The 22,733-nt window shown below is 57.0% G+C and overlaps 1 protein-coding gene across 8 annotated transcripts in view; it reads right to left on the bottom strand.

Moving 5' to 3' along the window:
* The window catches only part of COL16A1 (collagen type XVI alpha 1 chain), a 51,056-nt gene that overhangs the window by 17,885 nt on the left and 10,438 nt on the right, over nt 1-22,733 (bottom strand). For 3 of the 8 annotated variants that reach the window (XM_060140759.1, XM_060140752.1, XM_060140758.1), the window contains 38 exons: nt 22,297-22,359; nt 21,986-22,027; nt 21,840-21,884; nt 21,708-21,743; nt 21,270-21,332; nt 20,851-20,895; nt 20,671-20,766; nt 20,454-20,492; nt 19,788-19,832; nt 19,611-19,646; nt 19,002-19,112; nt 18,560-18,595; nt 18,296-18,331; nt 18,110-18,220; nt 17,703-17,747; nt 15,838-15,873; nt 15,672-15,716; nt 15,243-15,374; nt 14,427-14,462; nt 14,104-14,211; nt 13,665-13,787; nt 13,504-13,557; nt 13,245-13,286; nt 12,903-12,938; nt 12,764-12,817; nt 12,151-12,219; nt 9,994-10,047; nt 9,876-9,902; nt 9,119-9,178; nt 8,889-8,936; nt 8,703-8,756; nt 5,053-5,106; nt 4,797-4,829; nt 2,569-2,685; nt 2,442-2,483; nt 2,274-2,360; nt 1,455-1,499; nt 555-599 (listed from right to left, as the gene is read on the bottom strand). In XM_060140759.1, the coding sequence (XP_059996742.1) occupies nt 555-599; nt 1,455-1,499; nt 2,274-2,360; nt 2,442-2,483; nt 2,569-2,685; nt 4,797-4,829; nt 5,053-5,106; nt 8,703-8,756; nt 8,889-8,936; nt 9,119-9,178; nt 9,876-9,902; nt 9,994-10,047; nt 12,151-12,219; nt 12,764-12,817; nt 12,903-12,938; nt 13,245-13,286; nt 13,504-13,557; nt 13,665-13,787; nt 14,104-14,211; nt 14,427-14,462; nt 15,243-15,374; nt 15,672-15,716; nt 15,838-15,873; nt 17,703-17,747; nt 18,110-18,220; nt 18,296-18,331; nt 18,560-18,595; nt 19,002-19,112; nt 19,611-19,646; nt 19,788-19,832; nt 20,454-20,492; nt 20,671-20,766; nt 20,851-20,895; nt 21,270-21,332; nt 21,708-21,743; nt 21,840-21,884; nt 21,986-22,027; nt 22,297-22,359 (2,250 nt within the window). The remainder of the gene's footprint in view (nt 1-554; nt 600-1,454; nt 1,500-2,273; nt 2,361-2,441; nt 2,484-2,568; nt 2,686-4,796; nt 4,830-5,052; nt 5,107-8,702; nt 8,757-8,888; nt 8,937-9,118; nt 9,179-9,875; nt 9,903-9,993; nt 10,048-12,150; nt 12,220-12,763; nt 12,818-12,902; nt 12,939-13,244; nt 13,287-13,503; nt 13,558-13,664; nt 13,788-14,103; nt 14,212-14,426; nt 14,463-15,242; nt 15,375-15,671; nt 15,717-15,837; nt 15,874-17,702; nt 17,748-18,109; nt 18,221-18,295; nt 18,332-18,559; nt 18,596-19,001; nt 19,113-19,610; nt 19,647-19,787; nt 19,833-20,453; nt 20,493-20,670; nt 20,767-20,850; nt 20,896-21,269; nt 21,333-21,707; nt 21,744-21,839; nt 21,885-21,985; nt 22,028-22,296; nt 22,360-22,733) is intronic. The other 5 variants (XM_060140753.1, XM_060140754.1, XM_060140755.1 and 2 more) reach the window with 5 other exon arrangements.

Raw genomic sequence — 22,733 nt, 5'->3', positions numbered from 1 at the left:
GGGGTGCCTCTGGACAGCCCTGCCAAGCAGCAGGGCAGCAAACCTGTGCCAGCCTGCAGTGTGAAGCCCTAAAGCTTTGGCATCTCTGCCGGGCTCTGGGCCAGGTGGCTGGCAGGGCCTCAAGAACTACTTTCAGCAAATCTTCAGTCAACACCAAAGGTGGGAGAAGCAGGAGGCAGAGTGAGAAGGCAGGGATAAAGAGGCCCCTAGAGGCACCAGCTTAAAATAAGAAGGTAAAATAGCTCTGGAGGATTTAGGGGGAGTGATGTGTGACTGTGGGAGAGAAAAAGGGAAACGGAAGGGGGGAGAAGAGAGAAGATGAGAGAGAGAAAGCAGAAGAGGGAGAAGGGAGAAACGAAAAGAAGTCAGAGACTGGGAGGCCGTCCAAGCTGCTGGGACCTCAGGGAACCTGTGTCGTTAGCTACCGAGCCTGAAGGGGGACAACGACAAACATGGAGGGGGGAGGCCAGGGCACGACAGGAAGGGAGACAAGCAAAAGCCACAGAGACCTGGCTGGCAGGGGAAGGGGAGGTCGAGCAGCGCTAGGTTCTTACAGGCAATCCGGGGGAGCCAACAGCACCAGGAAAACCTGGGGGGCCCTGGTGGGAGAAACAGGCAGGTCACAACTCACAAGCACAGTAACCCTGGGCCACAGTCTGGGGCTGAGAGGTCACGGGGAGAGGAAGTCATGGGAATATTTTCAAGGCAGCTGGAAAAGAGACTCATCCCAAGTCTTGGCCCAGAAGACATCTGCTCCTCGCCTCGGCTCCAGGAAGAACGGCTCTGCCATCCGTAGAGATGCGCAACAGCCCCCAGAGTCAAACCACCTGCCCAAGTCTGCCCGAGTCCGAGTGACTCCTGGTGCCAGAGTGGAAGCCCCTCATGCCTGTTACCTGACCTCCATGAGCCCCCAGGTGGGGGCTCCCTGGTTCTAAGAGGCTCCCACCAGCTATTTTTGTTTCCTCCAAAGAAAGCATTTTCAGTTCTTCCAGGCTTTCCTGCCATATCAACACCACAGAGGACTCCATGGTAGATGTCCCTGGTCTAGCCTTTGTAGGCTTGTCTTAGAGATGGCCCTACGGAGCGATAGAGGGCCGCTCCATCTCAGCCCCTGGCCCCTGTCTGAAGGTTGCCACACGCTTTCCTGGCTGCCCAGACCATGAGCCATGAATGCAAAACACAGCAGGGACGGGGCTGCAGAAACAAGGATGCGCCCTGAGGGCCTCCTCTAAGCAGGACCACAGGCAGAGCGGGGCAGAGCAGGTCGGTTCTGGGGATTCGGAGGTGGGAGGCCACAGTCCCCGCAGATGCTCTGACGAGGGAAAGGGGAGGGAAAGGAAGTTCCCTCTTTCTGTCCTGCCCAGCTTCCCGGAGCCAAGGCAGCAGAACGGTGTCTGGCTTTACAACCCCTCTGAGAGCCTCTCAAGCAGGCCAGGAAACCCACAGATACTTACAATAGGGCCTGGAGGACCCGGGGAGCCCCTCATGCCGGGCGGACCCTGCAAAGGAAGCCAGGGAATATGGATGAAGAGGCTCAGGCCCACAGCGCTCTGAGGTCTCCGCAGCCCTCCTCCCAGCCTGCCACAGACCAAGTCAACAGGCAGTGCTGTCAGAGCAGGATGTTAAAGCTGACGTTAAACCTTTCATTCGGTTCATTCAATCATCCAACAAACATTTATCGAGCAGCTATTACGTACTGGGCACTGGTCCAGGGGCTGCGGACACAATGACAAATGGAACATTGAAATCCCCACCTTGTGGCGCTTACATTCTAGGGAGAGGTGGACAGTAATGCATAGAACAGAGGCTGGCACGCAGGCGGTGCTCAGTAGACACCTGCGGCGTGCTCCCAAATGAAGGGAACACACAGGATGCCAGACAGTGCGGAGCGTGGGGCGGAGAGAGGGACCGGGCTTTGAGCACGGCTGTGGGAGTTCTATTTTAGAGAGGGTGGTCAGGGAGTGTCTCACTGAGAAGGTGATATGTGAGCAAAGGGCTGAAGGGGTGAAGGAGCGGGCCTTGGAGGAGAGCTGCAGGCTGAGGAAGCAGCAAGGCCAGGGGAGGAAGAGTGGCCCAGGGCCCTGAGCTGCGAGGAGGCCCGGTGCCAGGAGAGCAGGTGAGGCCAGAGCAGCGAGGGGCGCTGGTGACCTCAGGCCTCGGAGGGCCCGAGAAGGCTTTTGGCAGGAAGGAAACTGCCCTCAGGAACTGAGAGCCATTTAAGTGGAGACTCCAGCTGCCTCGGGGTCCAGCCCAGGCAAGGGCCCTGCTCTTACCTCTTCTCCTCTCTGGCCGGGCAGTCCTGGAGCACCGGGCAGGCCGGGGCTCCCTGCACAGCCCGCATCTCCCTCGCCGTTGTCTCCCTGGAGTGGGATGGACGGTGAGTGTGAGAAGCCCCATGGGGCTCGGGGCGGGGGGTGAAGAGAAGACGGAGGCCCACTCACCCGGGCCTCCTCAGCCCTCGGCCGCTCCCGCTCCGTGAAGCACTGCGGACGACAGCCAGAGGCCCGGTCAGCAGGGGCAGCCGGGAGCTCGCCCTGCACCAAGGCCACCCCGAGCCCAGCCTCCTACCCGGGCGCAGCTGTCAAGGCCTGGCACGCCGGGGTTGCCCTGGTCTCCCTTCTCTCCACTTTCCAGGAGGGCCGCCGGGTGGGCCGTCTGCCCCTGGACACAGTCCCCGCAGATGCTCTGATGAGAAAAAGGGGGCGGTGGCGTGGGGCCCGGGTCGGAGAAGGCCAGGGTGGGCCGCATGGGGGATACCCACTCCGAACTCAGCCAGTGGCATCCTGCTGCCCGGCACCCACCCACGCTCTTCCTCCCCAGCCACATGTCTGCGGCAGCTCTGCTGTATCCTCAAGGGACCCGATCCCAACACTGGCTTTGAGTTTCCTCCAGGAAGAAGCTCCGGTAGGGCCAAGCCAACGCCACTTTCTAGACAGGCGTGTGGGAGGAGGCGGAGGGGCCCGCGGAGGGACCATCTGTCCCGGCTGTTCCTGCAACCTGCACCCAGTGTGAGGACACGCCACGAGGATTTAGACTGAAAAGGGCAGCTCCAAACACCAGCTTCTCTGCCCAAGGGAGCAAAGCAAACAGCTGCAGGAGGAGCCAGGCCCTTCGCAGACAGCCTCTGGGATGGGGCCTGCCCTGCACCTCCCAGGGGACCCCGGCTGTTACAGGCTCCCCAGTGGGCCGGGCCTGAAGTCTTCCTGACAAGAAAGTCCTCCTCTTACCTGGAGGCTTTAACCTCTTTGGGTCACAGACCTCTCTGAGAGTTTGATGGAAGCTGTGAGTCCGCTCCCCTCAAAACGAAACCTACTAGTGAAAGCTAGACTACAATTTCAGAGGACTTGGGAGCCTGGCATCTATCCACGGCCTGGCGGGACGTCCATGGGCCCCTAGAGGAGACGCTGCTCCACCTCCACTGTTCGCTGCAAAGCTCAATGATGATGGCTGTCATTTACTCAGCACCCACGGTGCCAGCGATGGTGGCAGGCCTTGCACATTACCACACTCAACCCTGACAGTGCAACGAGGCAGGCCGTCTTACAAGCACTCTGGAGATGAGAAAGCCGAGGCTCAAAGAGACAGCATGACTTGTCTAAGGTAAGTGGGGCCCTGGATTGGACCTTGGCCTGTCTGAGGGCCAAGGAAGCGCTCTGTCCACAGGCCCAGGCTTCCTCTGGGCTGTCGGTGCCCATCTGACCCCTTCTCCAGACCACACTCAGTTCCTGTGGGGGGCCCTCCGTGGAGCACTCGATCAAGAAGCCATCAGACGACAGGTTACACAGAGAAATGTCGAATCCTGCATTTGGAGTCGCATAATCACTTGCCCAGGGGCAGGACTTGGGGAACCCTGGCTTGCCAGAGGCCTAGGGCAGAAGAGCGGGGGTTCACTGCCACAACCCTGCCGTGATCCAACCCGTAACTGCTGCCGGAAGGATAACCCGATCTCAGGCTGCTTCTGGAGATGACTGCTGTGCAGAGCAGGGGCGGGGCAGGAGGTCCCCATGCTCTGCCCTGACCAGGACCACTGGGGTCGTGGGAACTCCAGGGCACTGACCAGCCAGTGCTAGAAGCGGGTGACCAGGACAGGGGCTCTGGAGGCCAAGGCGTGGGAGGGACCCCAAAGGATGCTGAGCTGGAGGAGGGAAGAGTCCTGATCTTGTCTCTAGAGGTAACTGGGCAAGGAAGGGCTGTGTCACCTGTGGTGCCCAGCGTGGGAGATCAGACCAGGCCACAGCCCTCGAGCGTGGTCTTAACGCTACTGATAGATCCTGGCACAGGCCGACTCTCCCTTCAGGCCCCAAGTCCCCTTTCTTGCCCCACTAGAATCACCTCTCAAATCCCTTCTCCTCCCTGGATTCTTTCTGGATTGAGCAGAGGACAGCCAGAGCCTTCTTCCAGGCCCCTACCCAGTCCTATCATAGAACATAACCTTCGCAAATCCCTGCCTGACTGCCCTCCAGGTGCACGTTCACCTTCCCTGCCCTGCCCCCATGTGACCTCACTGGCAACTGCTGAGGGCAGGTCTCTGAGTTCCCACTGCCCAGAGCACCCCTGGCCACCTGGGTGCCTTCACAGGATCCCTTCAAACACTCGCTCAGCAAACACTGCCTGGGGGTCTGTTCCGAGCCGGCCCCTGACTAGGCCCCCTCAGCCAGATGCCTGGCGTGCACGTCCCCACAAACAGCCCCATCTGCAGTTCTCTGTGTGTGGTGCGACGCAGCTGAGCGCTCACTGCAACGATCCCCTTAGGGGAACCCCTGCCGGTTCCTACACCCTCCCTCTGACTTTCTTACCTTAAGGACGTGCTGTTCAATGGGCAAGGATCCCTGCAAGAGACAGACACGAGGGCTCAGAGGGCGAGTGGAAGGGGGACGGAGACTTACGGCACCTGGTGGAGCCTCGGGAAGCCACATGGCATCCAGGTTTCTCCCAGCCTCGGAAGACGGAGGGAAGAGGGACCCCCACAGCAGCTAAGGGCGCTAGCATGGCAAGCTCAGGCCTGGGAAGAGCAGGGGAGGCGCTGGACAGGGAGTCCAGGCCGGTACCTACCAGCTCTGCAGTCAGCCCAGGCTGTCCTGGCAAACCGTTGTTCCCAGGCACTCCCTGCAGCCAAGAAGAGACACGGGTGAGTGGACACCTCTCTCTAGCCCGCAGGCCACCCAGATTCTTTCTCACCATCGCCACTGCCCCTCCCCCTCATCCTGAAGAGCTGAGAGCCCTGGCTGACATCTATTCTCAGCTCAAAAGTCTCCAGGGGCTTCCCTGGTGGCGCAGTGGTCGAGAGTCCGCCTGCCTATGCAGGGGATGCAGGTTCGTGCCCGGGTCCGGGAGGATCCCACATGCCGCGGAGCGGCTGGGCCCGTGAGCCATGGCCGCTGAGCCTGCGCGTCCGGAGCCTGTGCTCCGCAACGGGAGAGGCCACAACAGTGAGAGGCCCGCGTACAAAAAAAAAAAAAAAAAAAAAAGTCTCCAGACTGTTTGTAGGGGGAGCTGAGGAGGCCCAGAGGTGTGACTCACCCCCCCAAAACCAGTCCAAATGATTTCTTCCCCTACATGTTAGGGCAGTGGGTCTTCTATATAGTAGATAACTATTATTTCTTTCTGTGCTAAGTACTTTTCCTATATTTTCTCATGTAATCACCACAGTTGTTTTGGTGAGGTAAGTGTTTATCTCCATCTTAAAAACAAGACGAAGAACTCAGAGAGGCAAGCAACTTGCTCAAGGTCACAGGACGAGCAGGGTACAGAGGTCACATTCAGATTGAGGAGCACTGGCTTCAACCCCTCTCTTAACCATGATTTCTGCATCATTCCTCAAAAGACATTCCCCAGAACACTCATGCACACACAGGGTAGAGGCCTGGGAGTCATACCCATCTAGGTGCAAATTCTAACTAACTACCTGTACAACTTTTGTCAGGTTACTTGCGGGGAGGTGGGGGGTGGGGAATCTCTGTGCCTCAGTTTCCTTTTCTGTAAAACAGTGGTAGTTTGTGCTGAGGCTTAAAGGAGATCACGGCTATAAGGAGCTTAGTACAGAGCATGGCACGAGGGATGCTCACGTTAAGTGTTTACCACCCAGACTCTGTTCCCCTTACAGACTCACAATGCACATCTGCATGTTAAATGCTCCGTGGAGGCAGGGAGTACGTTGGGTTTTAAATCCCCAGTGCCCGACCTGGAGGAGGCTTGCATCCCATACATGCTGAGGGAATGCACTGCTGCTCACTCCGCACACGGGATTTCCCTGGCCCGCTCTGAGAGCTGGCCTCCCTTCAAGTCCCAGCTCCCAGCGATAGAACATGTTACCCTCCCTGGCAGCCCACCCGATTTCAGGCCAGGCTCCACCAGGCCTGAGTCAGACCTGGAGTCCGTCTCCCCCGGCCCCTCCTGCACCTCCACGTGCCGTCACCCAGCCCTGGTCATTCCGAGTCCTCAATGAGTTAAGAAGGCAAAGTGCTTAGAACAGCCCCTGGCACAGGGGAAACACCGTGACCGTGTTAATTCTAATTATGCCCCTAAATTATCATTCACCCCCTGCCCCACTCTCCGTTGTCTGTGTTAGTTCAAGCCGGATACTTTGTGATTTTCTTTTCCTGCGCGCCCAGAACTATACCTCCCACTTGTTCTACTGTAGAAGTGAAGAGCTACCCGTGCACTGTCTACTAGCCATAGAGCCGCACACTTCTTAACGTCTGTAGGAGTGGATGGGGATTACTGGAGCTCTGGTTGCTGTCTATCTCTGAGCCCGTTCCTGCACCTGAAGAGAGGAGCTGCTGGGCCCTCCCTTCCTTGAAACACCCTGCCTGGCACGGGGCAGGTGTCTGCAAACAGCAGCCTCGGCTTGGTCTCCAGCACTGGTGCCAGAAGAGGACTCTGGTGCCTGGGACCAAACTCAGTGGCGGTCACTCTTTTCTGCCTCGTTCCCCCAGCATGTCTTGGCAGGGTTCACGTGACATCTGCGTGCGCTTGTTAATGGGTCACTTTGAAATGACTCTCACGCTTCTCCAGGCAAACCGCAAGCCCCCTGCAGCCTGATGCCTGTTTCCTGGCAGTGCAGCAGAAAGCCTGGACACTTGGTAAAGGTGTGGCTGGCCTGTGGGGGACACAGAGTTGGCTCTAATTCTGAGCTCTCAATGAGACAGAGAATTGGAATACTGACAGAGGCTCCCATCAGCAAAGGGGGCCCACCAGAGCAGATTCTCAGCCCAGGGTGAAAGGGGGTATATATAAAATCATCAGGGCAGGGGGGAGTAGTTTGTTAAAAGCTTCCATGCAGTTCTGCTCTGCCTTTTCAGGTGAGACTCACTCTTCCAGGAGCTGGGAGCCAGACACACAGAAGCTACTGTCTATGCCTCCTAGGGCCTCTGGGAAGTGTGGCCTGGCGTGCAAACCTTGGGGAGCCACCCTGCCGGGCAGTGGAGGGCAGAAGAAAGTGCCCTGCATGGGAAAGCCCCAGCCCAGCACTGCCAATTCGTAGCTGATGACTTCAGACAAGATATTTCACCTCCCAGAAACTCAGTGTGCCCAGCTGTGACTTAGGGATCCACCGCCTTCCTATTGGAGTTGATGTGAGGCTCAAACAAATGCGGGAGAATGGATGTAAAATCGTAACAGTGGTTGTTGTCATAATGATGGCTAATGCCTTCCGAGCATTCACTATACGCCAGGCAAGGTTCTACACATTTAGCACGCATTCACTTGTTTAATACTCACAAAAGCCCCATGAGGTAGGTCCTGTAATTACAATATCTCCACTTAACAGACGAAGGAACTGAGACACAGAGAGGGTAAGTAACTTACCCAGCATCACAAAGCTAACACGTAGCAGAGCTGTGATTCAAAGTCAGGCTGCCTGGTCCTGGAACACACACTCTAATCATGATGCCACAAGGACCTCAACTCCTGCTGCTCTCCCCTCGCTCCCTGGCCTCCTTCCTGTTCTCCAAACACGGCAGGCATGTTCCCACCCTGGGGCCTTCGTACCTGCTCCCTTGTCTATCTGTCGGGAATACTCTCCTTTGCAGGCTCTCCCCTCATTTCCTTCAAGTCTTTTGATTTTTTCTTTTTCCCTTTTTTTCCTTTAAGTCTTGATTTAAACATCCCCTTCTTTTCAACACTTTTCTCAAATATCTTCCCTGGGCTCTCCCCATTTTCTATCCTCACTCCCTGCTTTAACCTTCTTATCAGGACATATACTATATTTTATTTATTTCTCTTGCTTATCGCCTGTCTCTCTTACTAGAATGCAAGCTCCCAGAGGGCAGAGATTTCATTCTGTCCACTGCTGTATTGCCAGCACCTAAAACAGTGCCTGGAAAATGCTAGGTGTGCCAAAATTTCGTTGCATGAATGAATGTTGAACGCTGCTCCAAAATGGTGAGCTCTGCACCAGTGTCCAGGATTGTTAGCTGACCCAGGTTCTGGGTTCCTGACAGCTGACCAAGGCCCGAGCTTGACACAGGTGTCAGTGGGGTACCTGGGCTACAAAAACAGGGCATTCCTCAAAAAAGGTCTGGGAGTACACACAGCCTGCCCTCAGGGACCAGTGCGTCCTCCGTACCACTCTGGGAAGCGGGAGCACAAGGAGTGAGAAATGACACATACAAGCGTTGGGGCAGGGGAGCGGCACACTTTGGGTCCAGCACAGAGCATGCGCCCTGTTGCCTTGACCCCCCTCTTCTCTTCTCCCTCTTTACCTGAAGCCCAGGCGTTCCAGGGGGGCCTGGTGGTCCGGGAATACCCGGAGGACCCTGAAGGAGAGAAGAAACCATCAGACCCAGAAGAAAGTTCTGCCCCATCGCTGGGGGTGCCGGCGTTAGGATGCGCAAGCCTCGAGGCGCGGGCGGACAAGAGGAGAGACGGAGGAGACAAGCGACACACACCTGCGGGCCCGGCTGCCAGGAGCTGCCCATCCAAAGTCCCGGAGCACCCTGGGTGGGAGTGGGGATCACAAAAGAAGGGGAGAGGCTATAGGCAACGTCCACACCAAGCACAGGGCTGCGTGGGGACGCAGTTGGCTGGGGTGCAGGGGCCTATGCGTCTTGGGCACAAGGCCGGAAGCCAGGCCTCACCCCCAGGCCGGGAGCGGGGGAAGGCTCTCGGCACCACTTACCGGCATGCCAGAGAAGATGGGGTCCCCTCGGGAGGGGCAGGAGCACTCCCCTGGCTCACCCTGAAAAGAAAAGAGCCTTTGTCAGCAGGGGGTGAGGATGGAGGACCCTCTGGAAATCAACAGCTGGGAGGCAGGGCAGGCTCTAGAGATGGAGAGGGCAGGGTTTAAATCCAGGATCGGCCTCTTTTGACGGTACCCTTGGGCAATCTGTTCAACCTCTCTGAACCTCAGTCTCCTCATCTATAAAATGGGGATAATAATACCAAATGCATAGACTGTCATGAGGATGGAATGGATGAATGTATATAGAGTTCCTGCCATGTGCCAAGCACTCAGCCATCAACAGCTCTTGGTGTTATTGCATTTTTAGCGTCGTCATTGTCTGCTGCTGCGTAAGTATTCAGCCCCATTCCCCTTGGCCCAGCCTGGCTTCCATGCCCTTCTCTCCTGGTCCCTCATATCCCTGTCCTCTCACTAGTCCTTCTGAACTCAGTTCCTTCCCCTGTCCTCTAACTCAGCGTCCATCTGAAAATGTAGCTTCCCCCCATGGGGGCCTTGGAGCTCTCTAGGTCTCCTGGGATCCTGACTGAGCCCTGGGCCAGCAACGAGGGAGCTAGTGGGTGGCAAGGAGACCAGGATGACGCCTCAGCACCCATCCTTCAGTCCAGGGCTACAGCCAAGTGCAGAGGGTCCCCTGGGTGAGTTCCAGGGGCTGCTAATTTCCCCAGAGTATTGGTCACAGGTCCCTGGGACTTACCTTTTCTCCCTGCGCTCCCTTTTCACCCTGCGGGGAAGAAACACAGGGGGATGAGTAGATAGGGGTGTGGAGAAAGAGCCAGCTGTGGCTTCCTGCTGCCCCTCGACACGGTACTCACCAGCATCCCTCTGGCTCCTGGAAGTCCAGTCTGTCCTTGCTGCCCAGCAGGCCCCTGAAGGGAGAGAGCCCAGGGTCAGTGGACGAGGCTGGACAGCAGCCAGCCATCTGGCCTGCCAGCAGGGGAGGGTGATAGGACAAACAGAAGCAGCGCCAGGCTCCCCTGGAACCCACATCCCAGTGCCCATGTCCTAGAGTAGGAGACTGAGGCCCAAGAGACAAGGCGAGGAGGAAGGAGGAAGAACACTGGCATTTCCCCAGCACTTTCTGGGTGTCAGGCACTGGGCCAAGCACCTGTCAGGGCACACTGGATGGAATCCCTACTCCCAGCCCTGCAGGATGGTATTGTTCCATTATACAGGTGAGGAAACAGAGGCTTAAAGACATTTTGTAACAGACCCAACAGCACGGCTGCACCCAGGTCTGTGCGGCCCAAAGTCCCTGCTCTGTCCTCTTACCCTTTAGTGTTTGACACAACTCTCTCCATCATAAAAGTTCTCTCAGTTGATTTAAGGAGGAGACAGGAATTTCAGCCCCGGTTTGTCAGCAAGGAATTGAAGGCCCTGAGAGGCTGTCACTGGCCTAAGGCCACACAGCGAGTGAGTGTGGCGCCAGAATGGGGAACCTCACGGATGGGATTCAACTTGAGGGAAGACGGTGTGGAGAAGTCAGCAGGGCTTTCCGAGGGCTGCTGTCCTGCGGGACAGGCCACCTTCGCACGTGGGACTCAAAGCTCCCTGAGGACCAGGGCCGCCTTCACCTTCACCTCTGCCTTTACCGGGAGCTCCCTGGGACAGGCGGGGACACTGACTACCCAGCTGTGCTAGGCAACCACACGGACGGTGGGGACTTGGGCAAGGCTGCGGCCCCTCTGGGCTTCAGCGCACCCTCAGGAGGAATCCAGCTGTGATTCCCAAACTGGGCCTGGAATTTCTCTAGGGATCCATAAAGACAGAAAAGATACAGTTCACGGGCTATTTTCAACATTACCAAAAGCCTAGGAAAAATTATACATTTGCCCACAACCTGGCATGGCACAGGCTGGCTGAAAGGTAGCCTTTCTTTGATTTAGGCTAGAATTATGTCATCTTAAAAATTCTAGTGTGTTCATGTGGAGTCGAAGCTAGCTATTATACAGGTCTTTGATGAATAAAAATGAGGAAGTGCATATATTATTACCTAATCTATGCAATTTGCTCAACAGACACATCTTTCAGAGCATGGGAAATCACTGGTGGAACAGCAATAAAGGGAGGTCCTTGAGGGTAACACGGTTGAAAGTGTTGCTGGTCTAGATAGATCTGTGCGGGCTAGTACGGTAGCCAATAGCCACATGCGGCTACTTAAATTTAAAATAATTAAAATTAAATCTAGGGCTTCCCTGGTGGCGCAGTGGTTGAGAGTCCGCCTGCCGATGCAGGGGACATGGGTTTGTGCCCCGGTCCGGGAGGATCCCACATGCCGCGGAGCGGCTGGGCCCGTGAGCCATGGCCGCTGAGCCTGCGCGTCCGGAGCCTGTGCTCCGCAACGGGAGAGGCCACAACAGTGAGAGGCCCCTGTACCACAAAAAAATAAAAAATAAAAAAAAATAAATCTAAAGTTTAGCTCTTCAGTCACACTAGCTACATTCTGAGCGCTCGACAGCCATGTGGGGCTGGCAGCCACATCTCAGGCAGGGCAGAGAGTTCTATTGGGCAGCACTGTTTTGGACGATCCCAAATGACTCCAAGGTTTGAAGTGGAGGGTGGCGGGCAGAACATATGGGCTTTGAGTCAGACAGACCTGGGTTCAAGTCCCGGCTCTGTCTCCTCACCCTCTGGCCTTCAGTTTCCTCATCTGTGAAATGGGGATAATCATAGCCATTCCCTTACGGGGCTGTTGTGAGGATTAAGTGAATCTCTGTTTGTTTAGAGCTTAGCACAGGGCCTCAGCACCGTCACTGCTCAAAAACTGGTGGTGTTCAATACTATCATTCTTCAGGGGCTCCCCCCATACAGGGCGGTCTTCCTTCTCCCAGGCCGGGCCAGGCTGAGGCCTCTCTCCTCCCGTCCCCCATGTTGCTGGGATGGGCAGGGTCAGCCCCATGCCCTCTTCCTGGCGGCAACGCCCTTGGTCCAAGCAACATCCCCAGTGTGGAGCGCGGGGGGCGGGCCCTTACCGGAGGCCCAGAGACACTGGCACCAGCAGGTCCCACAGGCCCAGTGGCTCCTTTCACCCCTGGAGATCCCTGTGGAAGAGAGGGTAGAAAGGTCGCAGGGCCAGAGTTTAAAGCTAGCTACAATCCAGCAGGTGAGACCAGGCCTTGGGCGGCCCTCTGACGAACATCCCTCAGCTCCCATGTCCCCTGTGCCCACTGCCAGGACATTCCGAAGTGTTATAAGTCTAGAGCCCAGGGCTTCCGTGGTGGCACAGTGGTTAAGAATCCGCCTGCCGATGCAGGGGACACAGGTTCGAACCCTGGTCTGGGAAGATCCCACATGCTGCGGAGCAACTAAGCCCGTACGCCACAACTACTGAGCCTGTGCTCTAGAGCCCGTGTGCCACAGCTACTGAAGCCCATGTGCCTAGAGCCCGTGCTCCGCAACAAGAGAAGCCATCGCAATGAGAAGCCCGTGCACTGCAATGAAGAGTAACCCCCCGCTCACCGCAACTAGAGAAAGCCCATGTGCAGCAACAAAAGACCCAACACAGCCTAAATAAATAAATAAATACATAATAAAATAAATAAATTTAAAAAAAAAAGTCTAGAGCCCAAGCAGGCAGAGGCTCACCTTGGCACCCTTCTCTCCAGCAGGGCCAGGTGGCCCCCGAGGTCCCAGAAGCCCCTGCAGATGGAAGCACACTTAGTTACCTCTATCCTAGAGTGGCCCCTTCACCTGCCCATCTCCTCCAGGCCCGAGGCAGACGTACCTGAATGCCAGGCAAACCCTGGGCTCCAGGCTCCCCCTGCAAGTCAGAAAAGGCAGACTGGGCCACAGCTGCCCAAGCCAACCTGCCCCGCCGGCAGACCTGGTCTGGGGTGGGGTGTCGGCCAGCCCAAACTCAGGAGAGCTCCCCAAGGAGACTCTGAGGGTCAGAGAGGGGCAGGGGGTCAAAACCAAAGTCCCAACAGAAACAACCGCAGGCCAGGGCTGTGCCCTTGAGCGTCTGGAGGCAGGCAGAGCTCTGGGGTTTGGGGCGCAGGTGGGAGTGAGCAGCTGGCTAAGGGAAGTGCTGGGAGGCAAGCAAGCAAACGTAAGGCTGGAGACTCACCTGGGGCCCCTGGACTCCCACTCCTGGAGGCCCTGGCTCTCCCTGAAGAGGCAGAAGGACAAGCCTGCGCTTGAGATTCCCCACTCACCCTTCTCCCCTGTCCCAGCCCCTCCTCCTGGACCTCCTCCACCTCCGCCCCCTCCCTGCTCTGCAGCTGATCTCCATTCCCCTCTCCAGGCCCTCCGTCCCCAGGCACATCTCCGCATCCACGCCCTCACCCACACAGAGCTGCAGCCCAGGCCCTCACACTCACACACACCTGTATGCCTTTCAGTCCTGGGGGTCCTTGAACTCCTGGTAGACCAGGCTGGCCCTAAAAGACACAGGTGAGCCATGGGTCCCCTCAGGGGAAAGGGGGCAGGAGGGAGAGAAGGAAAGCCCAGGGAGGGAAGGACAAGAGGGCAGGTAGCCAGAACTCACCGGTTTACCAGGCCGGCCCACGCCTTCCGGCCCCGGATCTCCCTTCAGGCCTGGCTTCCCAGGCGGTCCTGCCCTGTCGGTCAACGCGCCCTGCAGGCTGGGGCAGGCAGTGCAGCCATCACCCTGGTCAGAGAGGGGCACAGCCAGGAGCTCGTGAGCCAGGCCTGGCAGCCAAGCCGGGAGGAGACATCGGAAAGGGGATCCTTGTGCCCTTCTGAAAGCTCTGCCCCTCCACTGACCCCTCCTCAGCCTGGGATATCAAAATCGGCCCCTGACGCGCCTAGCTGTCCTCCCTGCCTCGGAGAATAGCCGAGGCGCCTCCACCCAGTGATTCTGGCATCCCCTGAGGCTCACAGCCTGACCCCGAGTCCTTCCCCTCACTAGCTCTCAGCCTAATCTCTTTCTGCTCATGCAAAACACTGCGCCCTGCCTGACTGACCTTTTCTCCTTTTGGCCCTGAAGGGCCCCGAACCCCAGGCTCTCCCGACAGTCCCGGCCGCCCCATGGTGCCCGGTGTTCCAGGATCTCCGGGATTCCCAGCATCGCCCTGTAAGGAGTAGGGTTCAAAGAGGGCAGGGGTGATCCAGCTGGAGTAGGGTTCAAGGAGGGCAGGGCACGGTGCCCTCTTGGGACCTGCAGGCACTCAGAGCCCTTCACTGGGGCTGGGGGCTGGGCAGGGAGAGGAGAGTGGGCACAGGGCAATCAGGAATAGGAGGTGGGGAGGGCATCTGAGAGGAGGTGGTGCCCACCAAATTATCTTACCTTCTGTCCCTTCAATCCATGCTCTCCAGCTTTGCCCTGAGGAGAAAGCACTTCCAGCACCCATTCACTCACACTAGACACCCTTAAGTGTCTGGCACTGTGTTAGACTCCGGGAATATACAATATACAAGACAGATCAAAATCTCTGCTCTCATTCTAGTGAAGCGATATTCAAGAGAAGAGACTTGAGCCAGGATCCCTGCTTGGGTGATCCTGGGCAAGTTACTTAACCTCTTTGTGCCTCGGTTTCTTTATCTGTCAAATGGGGACAATAAAAAGAGCACAGGCTTCTCCCTCGTAGGGTTCTTGTGAGGTTAGACAAGCTGATACAGCTGATATGCGTGAAACAGTGCATGGCTCATGAAGTACGCTATGTCAGCATTCACTGCTACTAGTAAAGCAGTAACAATAATAATCGCCACAGTGGTAATTATCATTTCTTGAATGCCTATTGTGTGCTGCTAAGTTCTTCACACATATCGTTCCTAGGCTTTACAACAACACCGTGCGTAGGAAACAGAGGCACAGAGAGGGGAAGTAACTGGCTCAAGCCAAAGGGCTAGTAAAAGGCAGATCTGGACTTCGAACCCAGGTCCACCTGGTTCCAGGTTGGTGGTCTTTCTGCACAGCCGGCCATGCTGTGTCCCAGGATGAAGGGCAGAGGCCTGTCAGGCCAGCTCCCTCTGGGGACAGAGGCACTGACCCCTCCACACACTCTCACCTACTCCCCACTGCACAGGGAGCCTAGAGACCCAGGCAGCCCCTGTCCCCCTTAAGCCCTGCCTGTATCCCCCCTCCACAGGCCCCAGAACTCACCTGTTTTCCTGGCAGGCCAAAGCCTGGATGCCCAGGCTCCCCCTTCTTTCCGGGAGGCCCAGGCAAGGCCAGCACGTGGCTGTCCCCTTCCTGGTGCTCGGACAGGGCGCTGCATGACTCACAAGGCTCCCCCTGCCAAGCAAGGACACGGAGCTGGGGGACCCCAGGCAGGTTTGGAATCTGGGGCTGGGGAATGTAGCCCGGCCTGACGTAGCACCTGTGCTTGCCAAGGGATATCTCAGGAGACATTGTGGGAAAACAGGTAAGAAACGAAGGTGGGGGCCAAGGCCTCGGGGTCCTGACATCATGCTAAGGGATCAGATGTTACCCTCAGGCATGGGGAGCCCCGGAGGGTTTGAAGTAGAGCGGGATAAGCGTGCGTTTGGGAAGCTGGCACTGGCTGCGGCGCGGGGAACGTCTTCAACTTACCTTCTCCCCCTTGACGCCTGTGGGTCCCACTGGCCCTGGAGGCCCCTGTGTGATAAGAAGCGTGTGTGATGGCCAGCATCTGCCTGGGCCGTGCTGGGGCCTCTCATCTCCCCGCGTCCCACCTCGTCCTTCTCCCCAGAGCTGTTGTCATCCAAAGCTCACTTACCAGACCGCCGGCTGGCCCTGCCTCCCCGAAATTACCCTGAGAGCAAAGCAGAGAACACAGGGTCAAAGTGAGGAGGCCACTCTAGGTCATTCCCAAACCCCAATCTACACAAATAACCCCTTGGGACCCCCAACTACCCCCCTCATTTCCTGGCTAGGGAAACTGAGGCCCAGAGAGGGAAAGGGATTTCCCCAAGGTCCCCAGGGGAGTCTGTGGCCAGCCTGTTTCTGTCCCCAGCCTCACTCTGCAGAATCCCAGCCCCACCCTCAGCTCTGGCCCAGCACGCAAAGATCACGAATTCATTCATCCAACAGTCACTCGCTGGATGCCTGTACCCACTGTGCGCTCAGCGAGGTGCCAGTAGGTAGCAGTGAACAGCACAGACAAACACACTTGTGGAGCTTACACCCTTGTAGGGACACCAAGAACTTTTAAATAATTGTAACTGAATAGCAATGAGTGCTGTGAAGGAAATAAACAGGGTGATGAGACAAAGTAGGCGGGGGAAGCCGTTTTAGACAGGATGGTCTGGGAAGTGTTAACCACAATTATTATCAGAAAGACGAGACAAAGGCCAACCAATGAAACAATAGGGGGAGGCAGAGAGGAAAAACGTTCTAGACAGTGGGAGGCACAAGTACAAAATCTAAGAGGTGGGAACATTCTTGACATATTCCAGAAAGTAAGGAGGGCAGCACATCTACGGCACAGGAAGTGGGGAGAGGAAAACCAGAGGAACCTTCAAGGCAGGCAGGGCCAGGTGTCCAGGGTCTTGGTAGGCATAGAAGGCCTTCAGTACAAAGTCGAGTCATAGAAGTATTTTAAGCAAGGAAATAATGTAACCTGAGGGTTCTGTTTTGTTTCGTTCTGTTCTGTTCTTTTTTAACAAAGCCCCATTAGCTACTGGATGAAAACGTTTAAGAGATGCAATGGCCACAGGCAGGCCAGCTGAGGGGCTGCTGCCACCATCCCAGTGAGAGACGATGGGACCCAGACGAAGTGGCGGTCGTGGAGGTGAGCAAAGCAGGTGGAGTTGAGAGAGGTGCTGTGGCAGAACCGTCAAATGGAGGAGATGATGTGGAGATGGGAGGAATCAAGGATGCTGCACCGATTGGGGTTTGAGGAGGTTTGAGGAACTCGGTATATGCCACTTACAGAGATGGGGGGACCGGAAGAGGAAACAAGTGTGGGGCGGGGGCACAAAGCTCCTCTGAGAAATGACAGGCGCGATTTGCCTGGCAGAGCGGAGTCTGAACGTCCTGCACTATTAGTTCAACGCTGTCATTTGTCTCCAATGCAACCACAAGTACAAACGTTCACATGGCACTGAAATCGAGTAACCCAGCCGAGCAGGGAAGATGACCAACTCAGGAGCCACGTTCCCTGGACTCAAGTCCCAGGTCTGCACCCAAACACCCATGGGACTTTGAGCAATTTACTTGGCCTTTCTGGACCTCTGTTTCCTCATCCATAAAATGGGAATAATGGAGTACCTACCCCATGAGGTTTTGGGAGGAGGAAACAAGTCAATACACCTACAAGCCCTTGGAATGCTGCTCGGCACAAAGTAAGTGGTAAAGAAGGGTTATTATTATTTTATTATAAGGTGGTCTTGAATGTACTTAATTGTTTTGGATTATCAGTAAATTAAAAATACAACACTAAGGAACTTTCTTGGAGAACATGCGGGCTCTCAGAAATCAATTCTTTGACTCCAGTCTGCAAAACACTGATGAATTTCTTTCTCTGTGGATTTAACAGTTTGATCTCTTGTCTATGTTGTCCCTATTCCCCGTCCAGGGACCCCCTCCCCTGCCTCCCGGCCAAGAAGACCCCGGTGTTCCTGACATCTAACCAGGTCTCACCTTCTCTCCTTTCAGCCCTGTTGGCCCTGGAGCCCCAACTTTCCCCTGAAAAACAATCAAGTCACAGTCACTGCATCCCCCCCACTCCCATCCCTCCAAGACTCCATGGGTCCCAGTGTCCACCCAGAAAGAGAAAGGCCAGCTCAGAATTACAAATCCCACAACCCTGCAGGTAGCTGGACAACTACCTCTGTTATACAGATGGGCACTCAGAGGTTCTAAGAGGGAGTCCCGGGGCAGTGCAAGGGTGGAGGGAGACACCGGGCTACAGGCCTGGAGAACCTGCCTCAGGGCCTCCCTCCTGGTCTCTGCCTTGAGACCCAGAGCCTAAGGAGCCAGGGAGGCCACCAGTGTGGCAAAGATGGGCTGGCCTGGCCTGGCCTGGCTAGGAGGCAGCAGTCACTCACCGGAAGGCCAGGCAGACCGAGGCCAGGAGGGCCCACATCTCCTTTGGGCCCTACAGAGGGCCCAAGATGTTGGGCTGCTACGGCTGAGCTGCAGGACAGGCAGGACTCCCCCTGCGGAAGGAAGAAAAGGGATCAGAAAGGCTCCCAGTAGTCAGAAGGCGCCAGCCAGAGAACAGGGTCCCTCACCTTTTCTCCTTTGAGGCCTTGGATGCCAGGGTCACCCTGCAGGGAGAAAAGGTTTATGGGCTGAGAGACTGGGTATGTTGAGGCACCCCAAATTTCCTAGCCATATATGAGGACAGCAATGTCACACACCACAAACGCTTCAAACACCCAGGGGTCCCAGGGGATTCAAGGTCAGCACCCCAGAGCCGGGGCTCATCAACCCATGTGACAGATGGAGGAAATGAGGCCAGGCTAAGCTACCCCGCCAGAAGTGCCGGTACGTACCCGATCACCCTTTTGTCCACCAGCTCCCAGGCCCTGCTGAAAAAAAGGGTCAGTGAGGGAGTGGGGTACAGAGTCCAGCCCAGGACCATAACCCAGCCCTGCCCCCTCCTTTCCTCCACCTCCAGCCAATACCCAATCCCAGGAGGAGGGCACCATCTCACTCACTATAAGGGTTGGCTCCACCCCAGCTTGCCCAAAAGGCATCTTAAGCTTTGGCTGGGAGAACCCTGGTTGGTTGCCATGGAGACCTGGGGTGGCCTTCTAGCCCAGCCCTAAACTCTATGGTTCAGCCCCCACCCCCATGGAGCTAAGAGCCTAGACTCTCTGCCCACACTGTCTCTATGGCCATGAGAAGTTTCCAGCCCCTCTGCCCAACTCCTTTCCATGATTATGCCCCCTGGTTTTTTGGTGGAGTCCCACAAGGGCCACCCTGGGCACTCACCGTGGCTGGTGCAGGAACACCCGGTTCTCCCTTGGGCCCTGGCTTTCCAGGGAGCCCCACAAAGTTCTGGAACCCTTCAGGCAGCGCTGGGCACACTTCGCAGGGGTCACCCTAGCAGAAGGGAGAGAGCGTGAATGGACAAGTTGGGGCTAAGACCCTGGGAAAGACAAGGAGCTCTAGGCATGGGGTGGGCCAGGGCCAAGTGGACAGCTGGAACACTGAGGGGGCTTTCCACTCAACCGACTCATTCATTCAGCTTACGATTCCTGGACATCAAAAACTACATCCTCAAAAGAAAAAAAAAAAACTACATCCTCACAACAAGCCATAAGAAATCACTGTGTCCCATTTAGAAGTATGGCAACTTGGGCAAAGGGAAAAGCTCATTGACTTGCTGTGTTCGTGCGCGTGGTCGAGGTGGGACTTGAACCTGTCTGTGTAACTCCAAAGCCAGGCCCTTTAGTAATCACACGCACATCATGGCAACAAAGAAGGGGTGGGGGTTCCCCCAGGAGGGTCCCAGGCCCAGCGCCCTTGATGCTCAGTGTCACCTTCAGAGAGAGGCTTGCCCTCCCATCCCAACCTGGGGAAACCAAGCCTGGGACTCACCTTCTCTCCCTTCAGCCCTGGAACCCCTGGCTTCCCCTGTTGGAGAAGCAGTGAGCGTTAGTGCCACAGCAGAGAGGGCCCGAGGACCTAGCCCCTCTCTCTCTGGAGGACTTGGTAGACGAGGCCTGGGCATGGTGGGCAGCAGCTCCCCTCCCCCACCAGATTGGGGTCACTCACAGGTTTCCCACCAGGACCTTCCTTTCCCGGCACTCCGGAGCTGCCCTGTGGTCAGAAGAAGGGTTAAGGGGGAGGCTTCTGGCCGTGACCTCAGCCCATGCACCCCTTTGCCATCCAGTTCCCTCTCTGGACAGCAGGACAATCTTGCCAAATCTCCCATCTCCTCTCAGTCGGTTTTGTCAACAAACACTCCCTTCCTGTTGCCTGTCCTTCTCCATGTCTAACCCAAGTCCTTCTGGTTGCAAAGGAAGGGAGAACATGAGGACTCTATATGCCCCTTCCCCAGTGCAGCACATTTGGAGGTGACACGGGTGACCCCAGAGGAACCACAGCAGAAAGACATTTCCAGGGCTTTCTGCTCGTCAAGGCATAAGGCCCTAACATGAGCTTGGGCCCTCCAATTAGGCCACTCCGGTCATTACCAGACTTAGGCCTGCCCGTCCCTGTGCCTGCAACCCAGGCCAAGGCTCCCACGTCAGCAAGCACTGGGATGGGGACACTGCCCACTGTGGGGCCCAGCCCCCCAGCCCCTTCCCCAACATGCCGGCCACCTCCCTCCTCCCCGCTGCTGTCCCTGCTGCCCCGGCCACCCCGGCCCCATTCTCCTCTCTCCTCCCGCTAAGCAGGGAGCCTCCCGCATGTGCCCCTGCTCCTGCTTGCACTTACCTTGTCTCCCTTGGGGCCTGGAGGGCCACCTGGGTCCCCCTGAGGGCAGAAACAGGGTCAGGCAGGGGCTTCCCAGGGCCCTCACATTACAGTGAGATCCACTCTGGCCCTTTCCCCCAACCAGGCCCCCTGGGACCAAGCCTTACCTCCCCACCCCTGGCCAGGAGGGAGAAGGGTCTCTGAGGAAAGGAGGGCAGAAGGGGCAAGGGGTACTCACCGGGGTCCCAGGAAGTCCTATCCCAGCGGGCCCAGGGAGGCCAGGGGGCCCAGGCTCTCCCGCCAGCCCCTCAGGCCCAACAAAGCCAGGGTCTCCCTGGCACAGAAAGAAGGTGGGTATGAGAGAGCTACCGCCTCAGCCCCATCACCCACTCTTCACCCCTCAGACACCCACACTCACCTTCTGCCCTTTGGGCCCCATGACACAGATCTCTCCTGGCCGGCCCTGTGGGCAGGGGGAGGGTCTAAGAATGGCTGAGGCCTGGCACCTCCCAGGGACAGCAGCCCCACTAGGACGTGTAAATACCCAGCTGCCCACCCTCCCTGCCCTGTCCCAAAGGCTGACTTCACCCAGGGCCCCGAGGTCATTAGATGTTAACGTCAGGACATTGGAGGTCAGGGGCTCCTAGGCTGGGAGTCAGGATGCCCAGGGTCAGGCCCTTTTCTGCCCCCTCCCGGGGCACAGTTCTCCCCTCCCTGGGTCTCTGTTCTGTCTGAGCAGAGTAGTGGGTTAGATTCCGAAGCTTATAGTCCAGCATTTCAGGACCATGTGCTGAGGGACGTGGGGATCGTGCTGAGGAAGGGTTCCAAGCAGCGTACATCTCGGCCTGGCTTTCCTGGCGAGCCCTTGATGCCTCCGTCTCCCTTGTCGCCTTTCTGGCCCTGAAGAAGGAAGAGGCAAAGTGACCGGCGCTGAGAGAAGGGGCTAGAAGAGCCAGGACTGCTGCATCTGGGGAGGGACAACTGCTCTCTAGATCCGTGGTCTCAGCCTCCCCAGAGATGAAATGGCTTCACAGGAGGGGAGACAACAGGAAGAGCTGCCACCAGCCAGGCCACTTGCTCAGGGAGTCTGTGGCTTTTCTCTCCAGGTCTGGCAGGAATTTAGACAAGGCAGGAGGACTGGGAGGCTTCGGGAGTACTACCAGCTCTGGGCCCAATGACACCATCCCCTAGGATGACTTTGGACACCTCCCTCCTCCTGTCTGTAGGGTTCGCAGACCTCCCTGGCACCCACCCCTCAAAATCCTGGCCCATTACCTTCTGGCCTGTGGAGCCGGGGAGTCCTGAGGGTCCCTGAGATAAGGAGGGGACACAAAAGAGAGGTGAGGGAAGGAGGGGGAGGCTGGCCAGGACCCCGCTGCCCTGCCCTGTCTCTGGTCCCATACTCACCAAGGCTCCCGACTCCCCCTTCTCTCCCTTTCGGCCTTCTGCACACTGAACAGGGAGATGAGGTGTTGAGAGGGGCCCAGGGTCACCCCTTCCTCAGGGGCTGACCCCATATTGGCCCTAAAGCAGGTCTCTCCTCCAGGCCTTACCTGAAGCGGGGCGTCCGGGGAGATTCGAACACAGTCATTGCCCTAGAGGTAGGGAGCAAGGGATCAGCCTCCTAGGGGAGCCATCCTAGACCTGTTTTGAGGAGGATGGGCCCAAGAATCCCATAGTCGCAGGTGCCCCTAGAAGATACAGGTTTCCGCACACTAACCCCTAGAGAGACCCTGTCCCTCATCCCCTGTTTGGACCAGGCTGCAGGTTTCCATCTGAGATGATGGGATGATGGCTCACATTCCGGCCCAACCCCAGGGCACAGGTGGGAACGTTCTGCCGTGGACGTGGCCGGGGCACTTACCCGGGCTCCCTTCTCTCCCTTGGGTCCTGATGGACCAGGCAGGCCCTGCTCACCTTTCTCTCTCTGTGGATGAGACCAAAGCAAGGGCTGGGACCAGAGGAGCACATGAGAGCCTTGAAGAAGCTCTCCCCATCCTGGTCTTCTCCACGCATCCACCACACACGGGTGTGTAAGTGAGCACAGCCCTGCCCCAACCCCCCGCCCCCACACACACAGCATATGGATTCCATACGCACTCATCCGCCTGTGCCTCCCACCCCAAAAGACCATATTTGGCAAATCCGTAGCTTCAGGCAGAAGGTATCTCTTCTCCCACACTCCAACCCAAGCATGCTAGCTCACACACAGCACACCCAGGGGCACAGGGACACATGTGCGTGGACACACACATGTGCAGTGGAAGACACCCATGATGGTGAGTGTCAGGCTGCCCGAGT

Source organism: Lagenorhynchus albirostris, chromosome 2 (genome assembly GCF_949774975.1).
Source record: "Lagenorhynchus albirostris chromosome 2, mLagAlb1.1, whole genome shotgun sequence".
NCBI classification, from domain to species: domain Eukaryota; kingdom Metazoa; phylum Chordata; class Mammalia; order Artiodactyla; family Delphinidae; genus Lagenorhynchus; species Lagenorhynchus albirostris.
Note: the sequence above shows the minus strand (reverse complement) of the source record. Positions and strands in the feature narration are given on the sequence as shown.